This window comes from Podarcis liolepis (assembly GCF_965112155.1).
Source record: "Podarcis liolepis genome assembly, chromosome: 8".
NCBI lineage: Eukaryota > Metazoa > Chordata > Lepidosauria > Squamata > Lacertidae > Podarcis > Podarcis liolepis.
This window is the reverse complement of record NC_139560.1, coordinates 47,082,938-47,105,649: the sequence shown is the minus strand read 5'-3', so window position 1 is coordinate 47,105,649 and position 22,712 is coordinate 47,082,938. Positions and strand designations below refer to the sequence as shown.

The window sequence follows — 22,712 nt, the reverse complement described above, 5'->3', positions numbered from 1 at the left end:
ATCAAATGGGGGAAATGACAGTATTAAAAATAGCTTAGGTGCTGAAATATGCAGATGGTTCATTCACTTATGCCGCAAATCAAATGAAATAGCTCGGATCAATATGTGTGTGTGTATACACACACATATATATGAAAACTGATATTTCATATTTAACCATCATATTTCTTTATATATGTATTTATGGCCCACCTTTCCATCAAATTATCTACCAGGCAGCCTACATCCAAATAAAAATAAACTGAGCTAAAACCAACGTAATTACAGCACAGAACAAATAACAACAAACCATTAAAGCTAAATGGGTAAGGGGAATCCAGGAACATCACATATCTGCTTCCTTCGAAGTGCTATAAACAAAGAAGGCTTGCTGCCTAAGGAGAATAGATACATGTACTTTGAATAAGAAATCAACCTTGGCTCTGTATTGTGTAATCACCCACTAGACCTAAAATGTTGGCAAAACACAGAAAAGAACCTTTTTATCTGAGTGAATGGGCAAAATTGTATGGGAGAATGTTGTTTTAAATTATGCTGGACAGATGCTATTTAGAGCTTCAAAGCTCAGTAGCAAAACTTTGGGTACAGAAATCTACTGGAAATCAGCAAAACTGACAAAAAATCAGCACAATGTTTTTATGTGAAAAGTTCAGGTTAAAACCCTCGCTGCCATATCCTGGACCATCCACAGTGGCCAAATAGAATTCAAAGGCAGGTCCACAAAGAGCAGCAGTCAAACTTTAACAGAAGCAGTTCATGTGTGACAGTGGCCACATCCTCAGTTTATTCAGTTTATTGAGTAATGGCTGCGTTGTAACACACTGAAATCAGGAGATATTAAAATGGATGTATCCATGATTAATATCAAGATAATATAATGAAGCAAAGTTTTGCTGCATTCATTTTTCCTGCTCTGGCTAGAACCCAAATCATGTGTACAGTATAATGGATGCTGTGTGTACAGTTCCCCCGCCCAATTCCTATGTGCACAAGAATTCTCAGTTAGATCCTACAAATACTGCCAATCAGGTGCCAGAATGCAAAGCAGGTCATTAAATTTAGTGCCTCCCACTCTGCCAGCTGATGGGTGATACTCTGAGAATCTAACTGGGTTCTGTATTGGGATACATGCTATTTTGCAAATCTATACACTGTTTTATTCATAGTTCATGCACCATTTTAATACTGTTTTTTCTTAGGTACAAAAACCATGTTCCCATCAATGTCCACATTAATCCTGGCAAATATGCAATCGAAAGTCGGTATGGGATGCACTCTCTGGAAATAAACAAGTAAGGGAATAGCAGTACAGCTTATTATTGTTCCTGCTGATTCAGAACTGGGTAATAATTGCCAGCATATATGTAATGTGTGTGTGTTGCTTATGAAGGTGCTGTTATAAAGCTACCAATATCAAAAAAGATGTATATGCAGAAACTATTCTGGAGGGTTTTCAGCTGGATTGAGGCTCTTATTAACAAATATGGACTAGATTTGATGGCCTTTACACTACTTGATTGATCCATTTTTTTCTACTACTGTATAATCAAAATTAATTCTCTGATCTAGTGTTGTTACCCCTATTGTATTTGAGCATCTAATTTCTTGTAGTTCAAATAGAACCACTAATTGCTGGACAATTTGCCCTCTAGAATCTGGCTATGGAAGGGGGACTGCAGTGTTATTTCTTCTGTGAGCTTGGATTGCTGTTTTGGCTGCAATTTATCCTGTTTTAAGTAATCTAATCATCCCTTCATGGGGGCTTTTAGATTTTGATTAAAAGAGTTTCTGAGCTTTCAAAATCAGAGTCTTTCTCACACTAAGGTCATCCTTCTTTTACAACTCCATATTGATTTAAAGCAAGATCCTGTGATTTCTTAGCCTTTAATTGGGGAAGTTACAAAAGAGAAATTCCTTCACAGAGCATGATTAATGAGCAACAGATCCTGTTGGTGTTGAGGCCTTCACAAATTCTGATTTCCCATGACTGCAGGGGTCTCAAGGAAACCTGCCGGTCCCGTTCAAGCTACATATTCTGGGATGCTGTTGCCTCAAGAACAAAACGTGTATATATTTATGGGATGTAATCCCAGAAAATGTGGGAGGAAGATCTGGAGTCAATGCTATCTTGACCTACTGGGACAATAACAAAACTATCAAAATCTTCTTGATATGAGTCGATGGAAAGACATGGTGTGACTATCATATATGACATGATTCTCTATTTTTTTTAATTCTGAAAAGGGATGGTGTTGCAATGACAAATTAGTAAAACTTTCTTCTTAGAAGTTAATAGCTGGAACAGTTTATGTTTTGAGTTTTATGGCATACAGCCTTGGATCCTGCTTGTGTGTGATTACTCGGTCTGACAAAATTCAATTACTCCCAGTAAGTATGCATAGAATTGCAACCTGAGTTTGTGAATTTGATCATAGATACAGTAAAAGTTAAATCATGATACACGTGCACCACTCTTTTCTCCCTTGAGATTAACAAACAAGTTGATTTATCAACATTTGAATGGAAAATACTAAATTTATCTAAATAGGGTTTGTTATTTATCTTCCAATTGATATTTTTCTTTAGAGTATGATGTGATTGTTTTTGTGTGGTAGATGGAACATAGCTACAGATAGCAATTTTCAATTGGAAATATATGCTGGCTAGTACTTCTGAGTAATGAATTGTCACACTTTTGCATACTTCCAATGAAATCCAGTTTCAAATATGGGAAATAGCCTCTTCTGTCAGTGTTAAAACTACTGCTAAAATAAGTAGTATAAGCTACCTTTAAAATTTATATTATGTGAATTACTGTTTTTCCTCTATTTTCTTGAGATATTGTTATCTTGCCTCCCTCCTCTTCTTCCAAATGGAAATGTAGTTTTATTTATATAGGAAAAGTCTACAATCAACTAAGTAATCTTAAAATTGCTACAAAGGGTTATTGATGCATTTCATAATATTTACAGTGATGAAGAAAGACTATGTGATCCATGAAACTTTAAGTTTACCAATACAAAGGAAAGTCATATTGATTCAAAAGGTAAATAATAAACAGTAACTTGGTTCACATGTAGTGCTAATCCATAATTTCGCACTGCAAGACTGAGTCTAGGAAGAGCCTCAGCCTTGCATGCTTCCTTTTCCTTCCACACCTTCTGTAGTCCAAATAATTGGTGCCTGTTTTTTAGAGAACCATAGCTCGTCATTGTGTATGAACTGGAAAATTATGTTTTATGCTTGCCTGGCAAATCAGAATTGCAAACCAGGGGTGATTGAAAGTCAAGGAGTTCATCCAGACTTCTGTTTGTCCCACTACTTCCCCCCTGGAAATGCCAATCTTTCCTGCTGAATCGGAGCAAATGTCAATTGCATCTTCCATGGATTGACATTTGCTCTGATTCGGAAAATGGCAGGGCAAACAGAAAACTGCTTGGACCCTTGCTTTTTAGGGCAAGTGGAAGTGTGGATGAGCCCAGGGTTTGCAATTCTGGTTTGCAATTTGATTTCATGGTACAGGATCAATGTAATGGCGAATTTTGGTTTGTCAAACAAAGAATATAAACACAAGAACTTGGTGAAGAAGTGCACAAGCCTAAGGCTCTTTCCAGGCTTATTCTAATAGTGCAGAATTATGATTTGGTGTTACATTTGAACCAAGCAACAAGTACCTTCAATGAGACTGAGAGAGTGAAACACAGAATAGCGTGACAATATTTTGGGGGGTTTCTTCAGCATAGTGTTATTCATACAGTTATCCGACTTGTACCATATTGTCTGCTGCAGATTTCTGTGTGAACATTATTTATATTTCATAAAACGTGTACACCGCTTGACAGTAAAAAATATCAAAGTAGTTTACGAAAAGATAAAACAATAAAAAAATTTAAAAAATCACAACCATACTTTAAAATGTACAAAAGTTAAAATAATAAAACAGGTTAACATTACCTAAACTTTTGAAGCATCTGGATAGGCTTAGCTCCTCCCCATTAGATAGATCCACACCATTCATTTGTAGCACATTCAATGCTACAACATGATTTCCCCCAAAGATTTCTGGGAACTGTAGCTTCACCCTCAAAGAACTACAATACCCAGCACCCTTAACAAACTATAGTTTCCAGGATCATGTGCTTTGAATGTATATTAAATGTATGGTGTGGATTTGCCCTTATTTGGTCATCTGCCTGTTATGATCCTAAAACTGTTCACCTAGATACAGGCTACTTCAGGTTTTGAACATGCTATGTAGTTTCTACAGAAGAAGGCATGGTTTAGGCATAAAATACTGGCACACCATCATTCTTCATTTTTGAGATGCTGTTTCATATTGTGTGCTAAACCTAAATTAGGAGGGAGAGATTTCCAAGCCAACAGACTGATATGTGGCATAACATTTAGCAAGCCGGACAAACACTGACAAGTTACCTGATCATTCCATTCAAGTTATCAGGGAATTTGTTGACATCCTTGTAAGATAAAAGTTGGTGAAGGCTAGGAAGAAGAGAAAAAGAAATATTGGAATGCTAGAGAGGACTGCAACGTATGTGCAGCTTGCACATTCATTTCTTGGAATATTGTATACAGTTTTGGTCACCTCGTATCAAAAAGGACATTGTAGAGTTGAAAAGGGTTCAGAAAAAGGCAACAAAAGCGATGAAGGATATGGAGTGATTCCCCTATGAGGAAATGTTGCAGCATTTGGGACATTTTTAGTTTAGAGGAAATGCGAGCAAGAGGTGACATGATAGGTATTCATAAAGTTATCCATAGATAGAGAAAGGTTTTTCTCCCTTTCTCGTAGCACTAACATCCATGCACATCTGATGAAGGGACCTGTTGGAAGAGTAAAAACAGATAAAATAATCTATAACTTAATTTGATGATGGGAACTTGGACTTGTATCCAACAAGGACTTCCACTTGTGCAACAGAACTTTTTTCTCCTTTCCCCCTGTATCCTCCCCAAATCTGCTGTGGAGGTTTGAGGGGAAATCCAAAACAGATTTGGGGAGCACACATGGTGAGGAAACAGAGGCGTTCTGTTGTGGAACTACCTATGTGAATTTGACAGCTTTCTTGGATACAGCCCTAACGATTAGACTTGCCTCACACAACTGAATGAGTTTTTTTGATGAGCCAGATTTTATTAGTAGGAATAAATGAATGTAAGCTACTCCTATTTTATTTCATTTGGTTGACTTAAAGTGTGATTTGGATTTTTAATGACTTATTTCTTCCTGTTTTAAATAAATTGTGTGGTAAAGTAGTTGACTTCTGAGTCATCCCCCTTTTCTTCACAGAACTGAGGAGGTGAAAGCAGCTGGGTTACATTATCCCACAATGCCTGCCAAATAATCAAATTTTCCTTAAAAAAATTAAAGTCTGTGGCACTTATGAGCAAAGGGAATCCTTGTGCCAATGCTGTCCTCCCAACTGAAGGGTCAGTGTTGTGCCTGATCATATGCCCAAATAGTGATTTCTTGCATAAATTGTTGGAGACACCTTAAGATCAAATTGCTACAGTTTGGAGCTAAAGGAATTGTCCAGAATATTTTAACCATCTATCCTTAGTGTAAGCAATCTGGAATTTGGACATGGAATCTAACATAATGTCTCTCTCTTGCACATCCTTCTCTATTTCTTTCTCCTTCTCTCGAGTAAACCTGTACTGGCATATAAAAATGTTAGTACAGCACAATGTTGGTACATCCTAAATCTGTACCAGATTCTGATTGACCCATGGTGATTCATGAATTCCTGAGTTCCCAAGGAGAAATGATCTCCCTTGTTGGTATTGTTTTACAGCCTGAACCACATTTACAGGTTATGAGCTTTGCTGGATAAATGTTTCAGCATTTTACATTCAAATTCCCCTTCTTTTGAAGAAGGTTAAATATGCAACTATTTCTATAGCATAATTATTAGCAATTATTTGAAATTGCTGGTTCTTTCTTATCTTGGTTCTTAGGATGGTGGATCCTAATCCTACTCTGAATGTGGCATTAGAAAGTAATAATTAGCCTGACTAACTAGAACTTAGTACTTTAAGGACTTTAATAGACACTAACAGTGAGGCTAAATATGCCTTTCAGACCAAGATTGTCCTTCTGCCAGACATGGCTTTATTTACACGGTGAAGGTCATTTCAGTACTTTTATCACTGAAGCCGCAGAGCTTCTCCCAATACACATTTTATCCCTGGCAAGTTTATTCTGTCATCTTGGCCCTGTGCACATGACTTAATATTGAAATTAATTATCCACATAACTTTTTTTTAAACTCTGAAGAGTCTACATCCCAGAAAAAGTTATGGCTCTGCTGTAAGAGTTCATCAAGTATGTGCCCATTTATTGTGCTTATTTTAAAGCTAAGCTTGTGACTAAAGAAAGATATTCACCAGTACAGCCCCTTCATTATTATTATTTGAGCATCTCTGCCAGCTCTCACTTGGCTCTGAAGTACCACCTGCAGCACCCCACCTGTGCCCAGGAGCCTTGCTTCCCTCTTTTGCTCTGCAGGCTCCCACACCTTCAAAATAACAAGAAACTACTCATGAGTGTCAGGAGCCCCTTTCAAAACGGTGTGCAATTTGACACAGCTGCTGCATCTGGGTGATGGGAATTGGTTGATAACACCCTCCTTCCATTCACATGTGGAAGTATTCTCCCTGCACACATAGATGACAACTTGGGATCCAAGCTGCTGCTGTGATTTTTACCTTTGCTCTTTTTCATGCCCTCCTCTTGGGAGAAAAACACTAGTCTGACTTAAAGATCCACTCTCATCTCCAAACTTCACTTCACATTAAGTGCACCTGCTATAAGAAATAGTAGCAGCCCACCTTCCATGAATTTCTTACTTTCTCATCTAATGTCCCTGGAGCATCTGATAAGATGCAGGCCTCCTCCCAAATAAAGCTCATGAGATTTCACTTCCTAATACAATTAAAACATTGTTCAGGATTAAGAGTGGGGTTTGAGTGACTAGGGCATAAGACCCCATGGAAATGTTTTTTTTCTGGTGCGATGCAGCGCACACTGTCCTATTTCTTCATTGGCAAAAGACAACTCTGCCCCATAAACTGGACCAAATTGTTCCATGAAGAAAAAACAGGTCCACAAGAAACTGCTTTAGTGGAGAAATTTGTTCCTGAGAGCAAGTATTAAGAACCCGAGGTAAGGCTGAAATAACTAAAATACAAAACCCTTTAACAGCTGCTTTTCTCATTTCTCTTTCTGTTGAAACCCTTCAATAACGTTCCAGCACTCTCTCCTTTTACCAGCTCTCTTAACTACTTTGCTGTATTCCTATTACATTCCTGCTACCCTCCCACAGTTCTGAAACATTTTGGCTGATGCCTGACCCTCTACTAAATAGAAATTTTATATATTTGGGATGCACAAAAGTTGAATTCAGTCAATAAAGTGAAATTCTCTTCTAGTGGTAGGAATAGATTTGATACTTGTAAAGCCAGCATGGGTGAGTGAGAAGAGTGCTTGCTTGCATGCATCTAGGGGTAAGAATGTGGTTGAAATGTTAGAAGGGGGAAAATGGGAGATATAAAGTGAATGTGAACATCCATATTGTTTGCTGGTGAGCATTAAGCAGGTAACTAGAAAAGGCACATGAGCTAATTCAGGATTAGTAACATTTATATTCAGTTATATATTTCTGTTCCACATCTGCTTTTTAAAAACTCTCATAAAGCCTACTCATTATTTATCACTCAGAATTGAATTATACGATTACTTTGAAGTCATGAGAACAAGTAGTAACCTTTTTCTTCTACATTAATATATTCTAGTTTAAGGATCATTCCTTTTAGATAAAGGACACCTTTATCAACACTGAGCAACATTTTGACTAGCAATGCTGGAGGATATTGCTCATTTTTTAAAAAAAAACAGTAAATATAAAAATGTAACTCTTCTGTTGACAGTGACATTCTTGCTAATCCTTCCATTCTTTTCAGATGTGATTTTGAAGACACTGCGCAGTATCGTGCTTCTGCCATGAATGTAAAAGGAGAGCTTTCAGCCTATGCTTCCTTGGTGGTGAAGAGTAGGTTTGCCAAAAATGAATTCTTTGGATTTGCATTGCATCTTTTTACAGTTCTCTCTAGTAGCTTGAATTTTTGCCCTTTTCTTTCCTAGGATACAAGGGAGAGTTTGATGAGAGTTGTTTCCATGCAGGAACTGTCACCCTACCCTTGAGCTGTAAGTTGTTAACTAATCATTGCTATGTACTGTAAGAAATAGGGTTTTTTTAAGTATTTGAAATTTTTTGTGGCTTTACCACATGTCCGAGAGTTGATGGCATTCTTCAGCTTGTCAAGGAAGGGAAGGACACCCAGCTCCTCCAAGACAGGCAGAGTCTTGCTGCTGTCAATTGTTGTGTTATTGATAGTATGTTGCCCATTGCCTCATCTGCTTGCTGCAGTCTGTGATGATCTCTCCAGACACGGTTTTCAGCAGTGCAGTTTTCCTGACTGCTGGTCCAAAGGCTGTCTTCATGCCTTTGTACATGTTGCGAGTTTTGAGTTGAATGCTCTGACACAGCTTCAGCCAGTAGTCATTGGCACATTGTCTGGCAATCCGGTGGGCATCGTTCCTTGTCCTTCTCAGTGCAGCAGGGCGCCTGCTCGTAGTTCACAAGAGCCTCGCTTTACAGAAGCAACAGGTTTCATGTCCTTAATGCTGGCCTCAAACCATTCGGAGATCTGCTGCTCTCTTTTGCCGAAAGAGGATGTAGTTGTGTTGTAGGTTGCCTCTTTAATGTAGTTCTACCTTGTTTTGATGCTGTCTTTGGGCAGTTCAGTAGTGCTTGTTTGATGGAATCGAAGAAGTATTCACAAAGTTCAGGTATGGTTGTTCTGGCAGTGTTGATTAGAGGCTGCACTTTCTGCTTTGTGCTATGATCCTCTTTGGCTGGAGAATAAGCACTCTTCTTCTTCTTCTTCTTCTTCTTCTTCTTCTTCTTCTTCTCCCCCTCCTCCTCCTCCTCCTCCTCCTCACAGTTGGTGTTACTCCACATGGCTATGCCTCCAAGTTTGAGATCCACTTTATAGATACATTTGAGGTTTCCTTTGGAAGAGAAGGTGAAACAATGAGTCTGGGCTGCTCAGTTATCATTCACCCCGATATTAAACGGTTCCAGCCAGAAATCCAGTGGTATAGGAATGGTAAGTATGCATGGCAAGATGAAACTTGTTTGTTATTTCACTTAGGCTATGCTTGCACAGGAGGTTTCTGTGGCCCTGCTTTGTAGGGAAAGGATGGGAAGCATCCCATGAAAGAAACTAAAAAAAGAGATATAGTAGAATCCTACACTTGGAGTACTCATTATATCACAGGCGGTGCCGCCGACTCTGATTCCACAACACTACCGTCAGTTTGGGGACACAGGTGGCACTGTGGTCTATACCACTGAGCCTCTTGGGCTTGCCGATCAGAAAGTCGGCAGTTCGAATCTGCATGACAGAGTGAGCTCCCGTTACTCTGTCCCAGCCTCTGCCAACCTAGCAGTTCAAAAGCACACCTGTGCAAGTAGATAAATAGGTACCACTGTGGCGGGAAAGTAAATGGTGTTTCCGTGCGCTCTGACTTCCATCACAGTGTTCCGTTGCACCAGAAGCGATTTAGTCATGCTGTCCACATGACCTAGAAAGCTGCCTGTGGAGAAACGCTGGCTCCCTCGGCTTGAAGTGAGATGAGCACCACAACCCAATAGATTCTGTTGTTGCATCTTTTTCAACTTGTAGGAGTCCTAATTTCTCCGTCCAAATGGGTCCAGACGCATTGGAGTGGAGAAAGAGCTACGTTGACCCTGACTCATGCCAACAAAGAGGATGAAGGCCTTTACACCCTCCGTGTGGTGATGGGGGACTATTATGATCAGTACAGTGCTTATGTTTTTGTTCGAGGTAAGTTTTAGTGATGCCAAAGTGTGTTTGTGGTGCTGGTGGTAATAGTAGTAGTGATAGAGAGCATGTAATGACATGCATACACAGAATACCTTCATGTAATTAAGAATCCTCTGCATAAATCAGAATAATGTGGAAAGGAGTCCATGTAAAAAGTTAAATAAAACAGACAGTGTTAGAAGCTCCTCAGTGCTGTCTCAGAAGAGTTATATTGCTCACCACATGAGCTTGCTCTCTCATTAGCTCTTGGAACAGAACTTTGTTTTACTTTTGTGGGGCGAAAACATCTCAGGTTTTAAAATAAAAAGGTATTTGAGCAGTGGAATGGAGGGAGGTTGCAGCACAGAGGTCAAAAACTGGCATTTGGTACATGAGTTCACTTTCCTTTGTTTATAAATAAAGGTGTAAAGGACAAGCATTCTAGAAATTCAGTTCAGCTCTTGACTCAGCTGGCAGAATTTAAAGCAAAATTTAACTCCCTATTCAGTTTGCCTTGCCAAAAAGGGGGGAAAAGAGAAATTGTAATTGGGCAGGTAAGGGGAACAGAGTATATTTGCCAGGAAAAATAAAAGGGGGCTATGGAATTGTTCTTTTAAGATCCTTGCAGTATCTGCTTGATCCCTGAACTGCAGCAGTAGTTTTAGATGAGAGCGCAGGGGGGCTAGTGTGAGAGTTTAGTGGAAGACACGACAATGTTTCAGTTCTAGGGCCAAACTGCATGAGCCACAGGAGACCCATGATTGGAATCCCCATTGCTTTCAGTTAAAACTGCTCAGGGGGAGCCCTCCAATGTTGAACAGAAAAAGAGTACTGAAACAGAGGGGGGTGGAGGATGTTAAACCTTCCCCTGTTTCATTTTTATTGATTTATTGTTTTCCTCCCAAACGTTTTGTTTGCTTGGCAGATGAAAACATACAGGTACCTTTGAGGCTGCGGCTACTTTTTACTAAAAATAGAAATATCAATAACAATCTTCTAGATTGGCCCAGAGCCTTGGGCTTCAACATGGAAAATCTCCTGTGCATTTAAGGGGTACAGCTCTCCCGCCACTGTATCCCTGTAATGAGGGATGGCTGTACTGGCTTAAAATGGTAAAACAGTGAACAGCTTAGGGCAAAGTAGTAAGAGAGGAAAGGATAGCACCTCTTCCACCCACAGATTTCCCCTTGCACCACTGCATTATTGTCACGCTGAGACAAACATATGGCTGTGTTGTTTGACAGGCAGTACCCATGATGGGACCGAGTACACCAGAGTCTATGTGGAATTATTTATTACACAGGCAAACTGCAGAATTTGTTTTAAATCAACATTTTAGATTGTGGCCATATTCCTATGCACACGGACTTGGGATCAAAGCCTGTTTAAAGGATTTAAGAAGTGGGGCTTACTTCTGAGTGAACATTCACTGGGTGCTACTTTTTAATTTGTTTTATTTCATTTGATTTGGTTTGTGTTAAACTTTTGCACAATGAATACAGTTTCTCCTGGAGGGAGTGTCCCTTTAACGAGTGCTTGAATGAATGCCTCATGAACAAGTGTTTGTGTGATCACATTTCACTGGTTCATGCAGTGACTCTATATCAGTCTCAGCTGCTGAAGGCAGCTGAAGAGAGCAATGCGGACCCTGGAGGCTCTTCACATTCTTGGCTCTATGGCCAAGCCCAGAATGGCGCCAGTTTGCCCTGTTCAGCAGAACCTAGGGAAATGCAGCTAACGGCCCTCTTACAGAACATGAGCAAACTGTACTTGGTAACAAATTATAGGAAATCTCCAGGGGCTGTGGTCATTGGGGAGTTCACAAAAAAAAGTGGAGCTGCTGAATCAGCTAAAATATTTATACTAGCAAGCGGCTATTCATTTCATGTAAGGACTCTGCTAGATCTTTAAAGTGTTTTCCTTTCACATTAATAAGCAATGTGATCCTAGAGCACCCTGGAAAGTTTAACTTCCAGAGGGCACTTTTGAGTTTCCCCATCAATCAAAATTGATTTGGAGTCCAGTGCTTTGTACATCTTCTTAGAATTAAGTCCTATAGGCTTCCAGTGGGAATTGTTCCCAGGTAAGTGTAGGATGTGGGGTTGTTTACAAATCCATTTTTACTGGAAATAGAGAAATGTCAAGAGTAGTTGTGTGTGTGTGTGTGTGTATTGAAATAACTGAATTCTCTTCATACATAATTCTTGGAAATGTGGTGGAATTATCCCCTTTTACAAGCTTGTAAAAGGCCACAGAGCAGAGGTGGTTTTAAGGTACTGCAACCAGTTCAGCTGTGCTGCAGGGGGCTCCACAACAAGGCTGTAGAATGGAGGGAGAGGGGAGGGAAGGCACCGGATTTTAGCGTCACATAGGGTGCCGTAGAAATTTAAGAGCCCAAAGTCTGCCACTGCATAGCGTTTCATAAAATGTGTATTATGCTGCAAATGAGAATGAAGTTATGAAAACAATTTTGTCTCCTACTTTGTTTGGCTTCTAAAATTCTAGATAAGTGTGGCTTACACATATAGCTCATTACACCGTAGAATAATCCTCCAAATAAGCTTGTAATAGACCATGCAATTACAAAATTCTGTGATTCGTTTTCTAAAAGGAAAGGGGATACAATCCAGGGTCTAATTTAAAATAATTAAAAGGAACACGTGAAAGCCAGTGAGCGGTTGTACCAGGCTAGAACCATGGAACCAGGTCCAAATGTCAAGTCAGTCACTGGGTCATTAGGGGAGAAATTCAGTGTCACACTATGTCAAACATTTCATAAGCACAAGCATTTCAGCTTGCAAGATGGAATTATACCCCCTTTCCTTGCATGTTGTTCTGGGGGTTCTCTCACCTGCCCAGTCAATTTTGGGGCTATGAGGACGGGGGGGGGGGAATCCCCATTGTGCAAGTCGATGATGTTGCACAGGGATTTCACTGACAAGACTTGCTAGGTGAATCCCCTTTGTCTAAATCAGCCTAACCTCAATCACTGACCTAAATTAGGGAAGATTTAGAACTGTGCTCTAGAACTTCCACTTCTGATGCAAGCAGAGACACATTGTGCCTTTGAATAATAGCTTTCAATTGTTATTTTTAAAATGCATGCCTTCATCTATATAGATGCTGATGCTGACATACCAGGAGCCCCTGGTTCTCCTCTGGATGTGAAGTGTTTGGATGCTAACAAGGATTATGTCATCATCTCCTGGAAACAACCAGCTGTTGATGGAGGAAGTCCCATCTTGGGATACTTCATTGATAAGTCAGTATTTGTGCCAGAATGAAATTACTTCTGATCTCTGGGACCATAAAGATCTCTTGCTTTTGGAAAATATCAGTGCACCTTCTGCATTATTAATTTGCTATTTTTGTCTCCTTTTTCTTACGGAGGCAGGTTAATATGGTTAAGAATGTGGGTTAGCAAATGTTGCTGAGACATGTTAGTAAACAGTGCAAATGAATTACTCCATATCTAACTATAGCCCTTTTCCATACCTTCTTCCTCCATCTATTTGCTGTATGGAATGTGGATCACATCAGTGGCCCCACCATGATGTTGCCATATCTCATGTGCCCTGCTGGCGCTATCCCTGACTTCTTCATGTACACCTGAATGTCTGAATGCAAGATGAGCTGTATGTAGATAGGTGCTTCTTCTCAGAGTTTTGTCTATATGTGCAGAAACCCAGGCTAGTGCCCATGGCAGTGTCTTACTTTTTCTTCAATGCATTGTGAACATGTGGAGAAGAAGGTGTTCAGGGTGCTCATGTCACATTACTGTACAGTCGTACCTTGGTTGACGAACACCTTGCGACTCAAAGGTTTTGGCTCCCGAACGCCGCAAACCCGGAAGTGAGTGTTCTAGTTTGCAAACATTCTTTGGAACCCGAATGTCCGACACGGCTGACGCAGCTTCCAATTGGCTGCAGGAGCTTCCTGTAGCCAATCAGAAGCTGCACCTTGGTTTCTGAACATTTTGGAAATCAAATGGACTTCTGGAACAGATTCCGTTCGACTTCCGAGGTACCGCTGTATTTATAATCCTTTGGGATTAAAATTCTACTTGGGTCATCTGAGGGAATAAAGGCCACTTCATGCAATACAGTTTGTTTTGCACAGCTGACATTTTGATACACATTTGTCTACAGGGAAAAACTCGGGTGACTCAGTAAGTGAACTGACATTACCCCTGATCAAGAGGAAAGGGAGACCAAACAGCACCTGGGACAATGGAAGCCCCTCCCCATGTTTAGTATGCATTTGGGTGTTCTTAGCTGACAGTGTTGTTTTAAGGAAATGTTTGTTCTTTTCATTTTATTTCCTGAAAAGGCTGCAAGGAGAGTGAAATGTCAGCATCCACACAAAGTAATTGAGTTCCAGTTTATTTCTATATTCCCCCCACCCAAGAGCAAATATATATATTCAAGCCAGCATTACATGAGCAAATATTTGGGGAGATTCTGGAATAGCTTTGTAACTTCTCTTTGTCATTGAAAACAGTTCTGTTTTTGTTTTTCAGATGTGAAGTTGGCACTACCCACTGGTCCCAGTGCAATGAGACACCAGTGAAGTTTGCTCGCTTCCCAGTCACAGGTTTAATAGAAGGGCGCTCCTACATATTCCGAGTCCGAGCTGTGAATAATGCTGGCGTGAGCATTCCATCCCGGATTTCAGAGCCTGTTGCAGCCCTGGATCCTGCTGATAGGGCCAGACTTAGAAGTAAGAGTCTTCCTAATACTCATCCTATCGAGAGGTTGAAAATTTTGAATTTGTGGAGGTTGTGACCAAAGAGTCCTTCCACTAGAGGGAGCAAGAGTAAAGCAAACTGCATCATGCAAATTAGGATTTGCCAAGACCAAACTCTTCCATATTTCTCCCAGCATTTCTTTCGCATCCCCACTTATCTATCTGATATACTCAGCATCAGGACCAGCCCTGGAACACACTCTCCAGAAACAAGCTGTGTTAGATAATTTTACCACAACAGAGACCACATTTTGAATGGCAGCCCTATGTTCTAATGGGACGCGGGTGGCGCTGTGGGTAAAACCTCAGCGCCTAGGGCTTGCCGATCGCATGGTCGGCGGTTCGAATCCCCGCGGCGGGGTGAGCTCCCGTCTTTTGGTCCCAGCTCCTGCCCACCTAGCAGTTCAAAAGCACTCCTAAGTGCAAGTAGATAAATAGGTACCGCTTTATAGCGGGAAGGTAAACGGCGTTTCCGTGTGCTGCGCTGGTGCTGGCTCGCCAGAGCAGCTTTGTCACGCTGGCCACGTGACCCAGAAGTGTCTGCGGACAGCGCTGGCTCCCGGCCTCTTAAGTGAGATGAGCACACAACCCTAGAGTCGGACATGACTTGCCCATACGGGCAGGGGTACCTCTACCTTTTACTTTATGTTCTAACATGCATAATGTTTTTATCCAGTCCTTTAAATGTTCTTGCTTCAGATAGACTTGTCGGTATCTTGCCTTCATAGTCAAAGGAAGCTTTTTAACCTCAATACATACTGAACTTTATCTGAATAATTCTTTATGCTGCCAATGGTTCATCCCACACCACAGCTCTAATCTAAAATGCACCCACTTCAACATTTTTGGCTGACCATGGCTGGGATGGTGTTGAAGTATTCTCTTTCAGTTCTCATGTGTTTCAAGATACCAAGGAATACCTTCTATATATAGTTGTGTGACTTTTTAAGCTCTCTTTTCAATCATGTTGCGGTAGAGAGGATTGATTCTTTATTTTATAGGAATATATTTAAGCCTGGTTCAAACGTATATTGAATTAGTTTGTTTCCAGATCTACAGCTACAAAGCTTCAACTTAGTTCAGTAACCACTGTAGCCAGAATGTTGATGCACTGTATTTGAGGCAGGCTCTCTGCCAGCAACTAGAAATGATTAATACATTCTCTTACTTAATGAAATGGTGCTGTCATAGGTAGGAACCCTTGTTTAAAAAGCAACTGTGTTAGTAAGATGCAGTGTTTTCCCACATATACCCATGTCTGCCTAAGCTCTGACTTTGTTTCAGGTCACCCCTCTGCCCCCTGGACTGGACAGATTATTGTCACTGAGGAGGAACCTACAGGTGAGCAAAATTCCTCTGAAAGGAGGATGATCTGGATTCTATTTAGCTTTTAGAACATGTCTGGATTGCAGATTTTAAACTGGTTGCAATCTTTTTTTTGCCACGACTTCCCTCAAGAAAACTTTCCTACAAACTAATTCTGTGAGGCAGCTGATAATTCCCCCGAAATTTAAAATAATGAGGAATATTGAATTTTGCAACAAATTGTGCCCACCTATATGAACAAAGCACATCTGTGGAAATTGTGTTGGGTTGAAAATTCCTTTTAAATCTATATTCTTGAGAGAAATAAAGTGTCTAAATCTCTGGCCTCAAATTGCTTGATCTCACAGAAAGGAACTGCATCAATAGTTTTGCAGACTGCCTGCTCTGCTCCTCTGTGGTAGTTTCAATTTATGGCGTTAAATATATAAAGGCCTTTCTTTCTTCACTCTTTTATACAGAGGGCATTGTTCCTGGACCACCTTTAGACCTTCATGTTACAGAAGCCACAAAGAACTATATTGTGCTCGGTTGGAAACCTCCGTTTGAGCGGGGCCATGAGGGTGTCATGTACTTCGTTGAAAAGGTAAAACTACAGTGCCAGAGCATAGTTTTCTCATTCATTTCCCCACAAGCCACATTTTATCCTCAGACGAAGAACAGCAGGCTGGTACCTTTTTCTTTTTTTTATTTTTTCCACTCCACATCAAAGGCAAAAATCTCCAACCAGTGTTAAGATTGGGAGCAGGGGGGGGGGGAATCAAACTGAAAGGAAAATATTGAATAGGTATCAGAAACATATTTTTGAGAAGGGTTTGCCATTTCCTTTCCTCATAAGAACATGAGAAGAGACCTGCTGGTTCAAGCCAAAGGCTCGTCTAGTTTAACATTCTGTTAGCCAACCAAATCCCTGTGGGAAGCTCACAAGTAGGTCAAGTCCTTTTGTCATGAACTCCTTTTCTTAATGCGGTATAGAAATAGATTCAGTCTTAACTAGAATCCTGTCTAAAAATAAGAGCAGCCGTCTGTGCTCACACAAACTGATTAGTAGCATAGTTGGGAATGCGTATGTTCTGTTCCAAGCAATGGCCTTGGATTTGAGGATTCTGGCTCCAGTGGGGACACACTGAAGACAACAACTCAGCAAGGCACAGCAGAGCAGCTTCTAGGTTTTGCTCTCTGTGGCTGGTAGCTTCATAAGAACAGAGCTCAAATGTTGTCCCAACACAATTCAACCTTAGGCTGAGCCTTAAATAGGAACTGTGGGACTCTAGCTCTGCCTTCAGTGAGAAGAGCTTCTTTTAAGGTAGGGTTGCCACGTTTCAAAAAGTAAAAACCAAGACACCAAAAGTTGAGCTCTTTTTTTTTACATTTACGTTTTTTTATTTTCTTGCCTAAGATCCAGGACAAAGTGCTGCCTTTCGGAAATCCCCCCCCCCCCGGGACATCAATTCCACCTTTGAAATCCCAGTAATGTCCGGGAAAATCTGGACGTACGGCAGCCTTATTTAAGGGGACCTAGCCTGCTTTAAAGGGGTCGGGTAGCGCTGTGGGTTAAAACACAGAGCCTAGGACTTGCCGAACAGAAGGTCGGCGGTTCAAATCCCCATGACGGGGTGAGCTCCCGTTGCTCGGTCCCTGCTCCTGCCAACTTAGCAGTTCGAAAGCACGTTAAAGTGTAAGTAGATAAATGGGTACCGCTCCGGCAGGAAGGTAAATGGTGTTTTTGTGCGCTGCTCTGGTTTGCCAGAAGTGGCTTAGTCATGCTGGCCACATGACCCGGAAGCTGTACGCCGGCTCCCTTGGCCAATAAAGCAAGATGAGCAATGCAACCCCAGAGTCAGCCACGACTGGACCTGATGGTCAGGGGTCCCTTTACCTTTACCTAGCCTGCTTTAAGAGTCATTGGCTTCAACACTGTTTTGGAGAGGCCATAGCTCCCCATGGCTTCTGCACTGGAGTCCTTGCTGTCAGAGGATGGCAACTCCAGCTCCACAGAATGAAGTAGCACTGGCATAATGGGCTCCTCTTGCACTGGTGTGTCCAAGTTAGTAAGGACCTCTGGGGCTGATGGTGATTCCCACCCCAAACCTCTCCTAAAGATGGGGAGCCTAACTCAGAAGTCATACCAGGATTAAAAACTTGTTCTCCAAGTTTTTATTTATTTATTACATTTATATACCACCTTTGATCTTCCAATGATTTTAAGGTGGGGTGCGTGGTTCTCGTCCTCCCCGTTTCATCCTCACAACAACCCTGTGAGGTAGGTTAAGCTAAGAGATGGTGACTGGCCCAAGATCACTCTGTGAGCTTCATGGCTGAGTGGGGATTCAAACCCTGGTCTCCCAGGTCCTAGTCCAACACTCTAACCATTACGCCTCACTGACTTTTAAACCCCGCCCCCGAGATGTATTTTCTAATGCTGAATGAGTTGGATCCTGAGAACTGCACCCAGAAGGAAGCATGCAGCAGTGGACTTTCCCACTGTCTCCTACTGTCCCCCAAACCCACTTCTGAAGATTGCCGAGCTTTCCTTGATCTGCTCACAGAAGATTTGTTTCTAGGATGGAAGCCAGTGGGGTTTTTTTGTTTTTGTTTTACATCTTCCCCCCCCCCCCCAAACAAAATTACTGTGGTGTAATTCCACTGCTCATCTTCAGCCAAATGTAAAAAGAATTATCCACCAAATGCACATGCTTTATTACCTCAAAATAGGTTATAGTTAGTCTCTAAAACGAAGTTGGGTATGAGAATATTATCCACAAAGCATCTGATCATTTCTGCTGCAGCTGGCAAATCTGCTTTCCATTAGCTGCAAGTCTCCCACCACAAAAAGTGTGTTCCAACTCAATGATGAAGCACAATGAATCCCTGTAAGAATGTGAATAATTTGTTACTTTCTGCTGGACAGCTGCAAAGTTTCTTGTAAGATACTGATTTTGTCCAATTCTGAACTTCCCATTTCAGTGTGTTACAGGAACCGAAAACTGGCAGAGAGTGAACACAGAGATACCTGTAAAGTCCCCTCGCTTTGCACTTTTTGACTTAGCTGAAGGGAAGTCCTACCAGTTCCGTGTCCGTTGCTGTAATTCAGCTGGAATTGGTGAGCCCTCAGAAGCCACTGAAGCCACTGTGGTTCGTGACAAACTTGGTAAGTGTCCAGTGCAGGCCACTGTGGATCAACTTTAGATGCCTCAGTATTTTTATGAACTTGTTTCTTTTTCTCCCTTGAATGGGAGTGTGTTGGCTTTTATATGTGTTTCCATTTTTTCACATTGCCTTCAGTTCAACCCACGCTTTGTGATCAATGCTGTTTCACTGCAGTATCTCTCCTAATGCAGTCAAGGTGGAGGGTTGCTTGCCCAACTTTGGCAGGGTCCTTTAGCCCTCCTTTCTCCTTCTCTAAGCCCAGTAAGTGTTTCCCCAGCTTTGGGAAGGTAGAAGGAGGGCTCTAGGACTCTGCCAGAGCCCTCGCACCGCCTTTCCAAAGCCAACAGATAAGCCTGCAGATTGGTGTATGGGGTTGGGGGGGATAAATAAATGGATGGTGGATTTCCTTCACTATTTATTTATTTATTCATGCACACACCCATGCAAAGCTGCTATCATGTAATTAAAATAAGCATAAGAATCGAGGTACCTGTACACAAAAGATGTGATCTGCTCACAATTTCCTCTAATTATTAGCCACTTGATAGATTTCAGCATTACATTTAGCACAAGTAACAGAAACGTAGGTATCCGGTGTATTAATGTCAACAATGGTGACCATTAACTTGTTTTGGTACTTTTATACTTTGTCTCTAGATATTCCTAGTCCTCCTAGCCATCTTGTACCTGTCAGAAATACAGACACCTCAGTAGTTGTCACTTGGACAGAATCCAAAGATGCAAAAGAGTTGATTGGATATTACGTAGAAGCAAGCAAAGTCGGATCTGGTCACTGGGAACCATGCAACAATAATCCCGTGAAAGGCACAAGGTAAGTAGATTAATGGTTGGATGGGAAGTTTGAACTTTTTTATGTGCTAAAAGACAGCTTGCCAGGTTTTTAAAAATACTTCAAAGTTAAAGAATACCTTTCCTCAACTTCAAATTAATGTGTTTGGAATAACGTTGTGGTTTGTGATATTATGCTTCTGCAGCAAATGGCATTTCCAATTCTAATCACTTATTTGCTGGCACAAAGTGAATAATTATAATAAGGCTATTGTTGCAAAAGAGGACATCTGCTGAAGGACGGACACTCTTGGATTTTGCCCAATAGTTGTTATAATATCTCATCCAGAGAAATATGTTTTATTTTTAGAGAAGAATATACAGGGGCACCATTTGTGATTTCACTTTTGCAGGGACAACAATCTCTGTAAGGCTGTATTGAATATGGGATTGCCAAAAGGGAGTCTATTTTAAGAGCATTTACCCTGCTTCTTAAAAAAACACACCTCATAATAACAATAGCAATGTTATCCAAACACAGTTTACAGTAACAGGATCTGTGTCCTTGGTATACATAATGCATAGGCCCATTTCATGTTTAGAATATTTCCCTTGCAGTAGGTAGAAGCATTGAGTTAGCAAAAAATAAAGGACTAAATACAAGGAATAATTGCAAGTAATCTGAAACACAAGCTGGGATTGTTTTTCCTGCCCTCCCTTAATTGTGTTTCTAAATACATAGTCCTGCCGAAATGCTTGCTTATGAAAACTGCACCAGAATGCAGTAATACAGTGCTACCCCATCTGAGATATCTTTCATAGTCCATACCTTGGGTTCTTGGAACTTTTTAATGCAGCATATCATAGAAGGGCTCAATTGTTTGCAAAATCTGAAATCTGATGGCGCAGTCATTAGTGGTGTTTTACTTTAGATTTACTTGCCATGGACTTACTACTGGGGATCACTACACTTTCCGTGTCAGAGCTGTTAATGCAGCAGGACTCAGTGAGTATTCGCAGGAGTCAGAAGCCATTGAAGTCAAGGCAGCTATTGGTAAGTGACCTCTCGTTCCTATACCAGAAGTGGAAAACAGCATTACGAGTATTAAAGAAAGGGGTGCAATTAACTAATAATATTTATTTGCAGTACTGTTTGTGCACATTGACTATGCATTGGTAATATTTTGTATTTCACTTTCATCGTTTCACAGTCATCATCCAGTCACCATGCACTTGTAGACTTCTCACCTTCACCATCCCAGACTTCCTTGGGTGTGTTCCCTGTAACTCTGTATAGAAAATAAGTTCACCTCACATCATTCTCTCAAATGACCTGGCAGTCTGATTCCATGCAGTGGTATATATTTCACCTCTAACATGCCCTAGCTTGCAAAAGTATGCTTGTTAATTTCCATGCCTAATTTGCTTCATTGCTTGATTCCAATAATACAATGATTTCTATGTCTTCATGTTCCAAAGTCTTTTTATTTATATTGTATTTTACTGTTGAGATATTTGGAATGATCCGTGCATTAATAATCCTATTAATTGAAGAACTTTGCAACTTCGGAGATAATCTATGTAACATGCTTCTGAGGTTTCTTTAACAGATCATATATCCCTCCAAATAGTTGAGCGTTAATGTAGTACTTTCAATATAATGGACATTGTTCAGTCTAACATTCAGAAGAATCTTAACAGCATGCAAGTATTAACTGCTGAGGTGTATGGTATTATATGCTCATGACAATTTCATATAAATCAAACCATACAGTGTATTGTCTGTGAGTGTATCTTTTGAATGTCCTGTCTCTGTCATGCTTTGTGTCCATTTCTTCATTCATTTGAATAATGGAGAACCGGGAATGAATGGACTCTAATTTCAAATGTCTTTGTTGTTTTCTGGCAATTTTAGGGGGAGGATTGCTTCATGATGTATGTCCTGGACTAAGTGGTAAAGCTGATGGACTAACAGACCACACTGCCAACTGGGAAGGCATGCATGAGTCCTCCCAGCCTATCTTTGACACAGATGCTTTGTTAAAACGCAATGCTAAACCTAACAGGCAAACAGTGCCCGATAGCTCTGGTAAGCAGAGGAGTCCGACAGACAATAAAGTGAGTGAAAAAGTTCCATCTCCTGCACCACAAAAAGCAGCTACCAAGCAGGCAAGTAAGTCTCGTCCTGAGGACCACTCAGCACTGCAGAGAATGAAAAAGAAAGGTGATATAGGTGAGCGTTGGTCATATGCGGTGCTTTCATCATTTAGCGCCTTCATTTCAGACACTTAATCATCTGTGATCATCCAAGCTCCGAAAACTCATCCTTGCCAATGCTACATTTTCCACCATCTCCATCTAATAAATGCTCTGCTCTCTATCAAAGGTCATTATGTATACTGGCAATTAGAGCTATGGCACATATATATGTTGCATCTAACAACGAGCTTGCATGTTGCATTCATTTGCTAATTGATTAGTGTTGTTTAGGTTTATTCTAGTTAATTGTAAAAAAAATACATATGCCACATCAATATCAGCTTGGTGACATTTATGCTTTCTTAGCACTTTGTATTTATTTTTTGCAAAATCATGGTACAGTGGAAGTGAAAAAGGGAAGAACAAGTTGGACACACAATCATTGTTTGGTATATCATCACCATTTTTGTTACCTAGTAGATCGGAATTTGCCAATCTTTTGAGGCCTGGAGGCACATTTGGCAATCTAAAAGACTGCAAAATACCCATTTCACAGAACAAAAAAGTTCAGAACCCCACAAAAATGCAATAAATTG

General features: G+C 40.7%; 1 protein-coding gene across 3 annotated transcripts in view; it reads left to right on the top strand.

Moving 5' to 3' along the window:
- MYOM1 (myomesin 1) overlaps positions 1 to 22,712 on the top strand; it is an 83,823-nt gene that overhangs the window by 31,017 nt on the left and 30,094 nt on the right. For 2 of the 3 annotated variants that reach the window (XM_083518475.1, XM_083518474.1), the window contains exons 6-18: positions 1,200 to 1,292; positions 7,981 to 8,069; positions 8,162 to 8,224; positions 9,025 to 9,189; positions 9,769 to 9,930; positions 13,030 to 13,171; positions 14,429 to 14,628; positions 15,940 to 15,996; positions 16,440 to 16,564; positions 18,946 to 19,129; positions 19,786 to 19,960; positions 20,850 to 20,971; positions 21,833 to 22,150. In XM_083518475.1, the coding sequence (XP_083374601.1) occupies positions 1,200 to 1,292; positions 7,981 to 8,069; positions 8,162 to 8,224; positions 9,025 to 9,189; positions 9,769 to 9,930; positions 13,030 to 13,171; positions 14,429 to 14,628; positions 15,940 to 15,996; positions 16,440 to 16,564; positions 18,946 to 19,129; positions 19,786 to 19,960; positions 20,850 to 20,971; positions 21,833 to 22,150 (1,895 nt within the window). The remainder of the gene's footprint in view (positions 1 to 1,199; positions 1,293 to 7,980; positions 8,070 to 8,161; positions 8,225 to 9,024; positions 9,190 to 9,768; positions 9,931 to 13,029; positions 13,172 to 14,428; positions 14,629 to 15,939; positions 15,997 to 16,439; positions 16,565 to 18,945; positions 19,130 to 19,785; positions 19,961 to 20,849; positions 20,972 to 21,832; positions 22,151 to 22,712) is intronic. The other variant, XM_083518476.1, reaches the window with a different exon arrangement.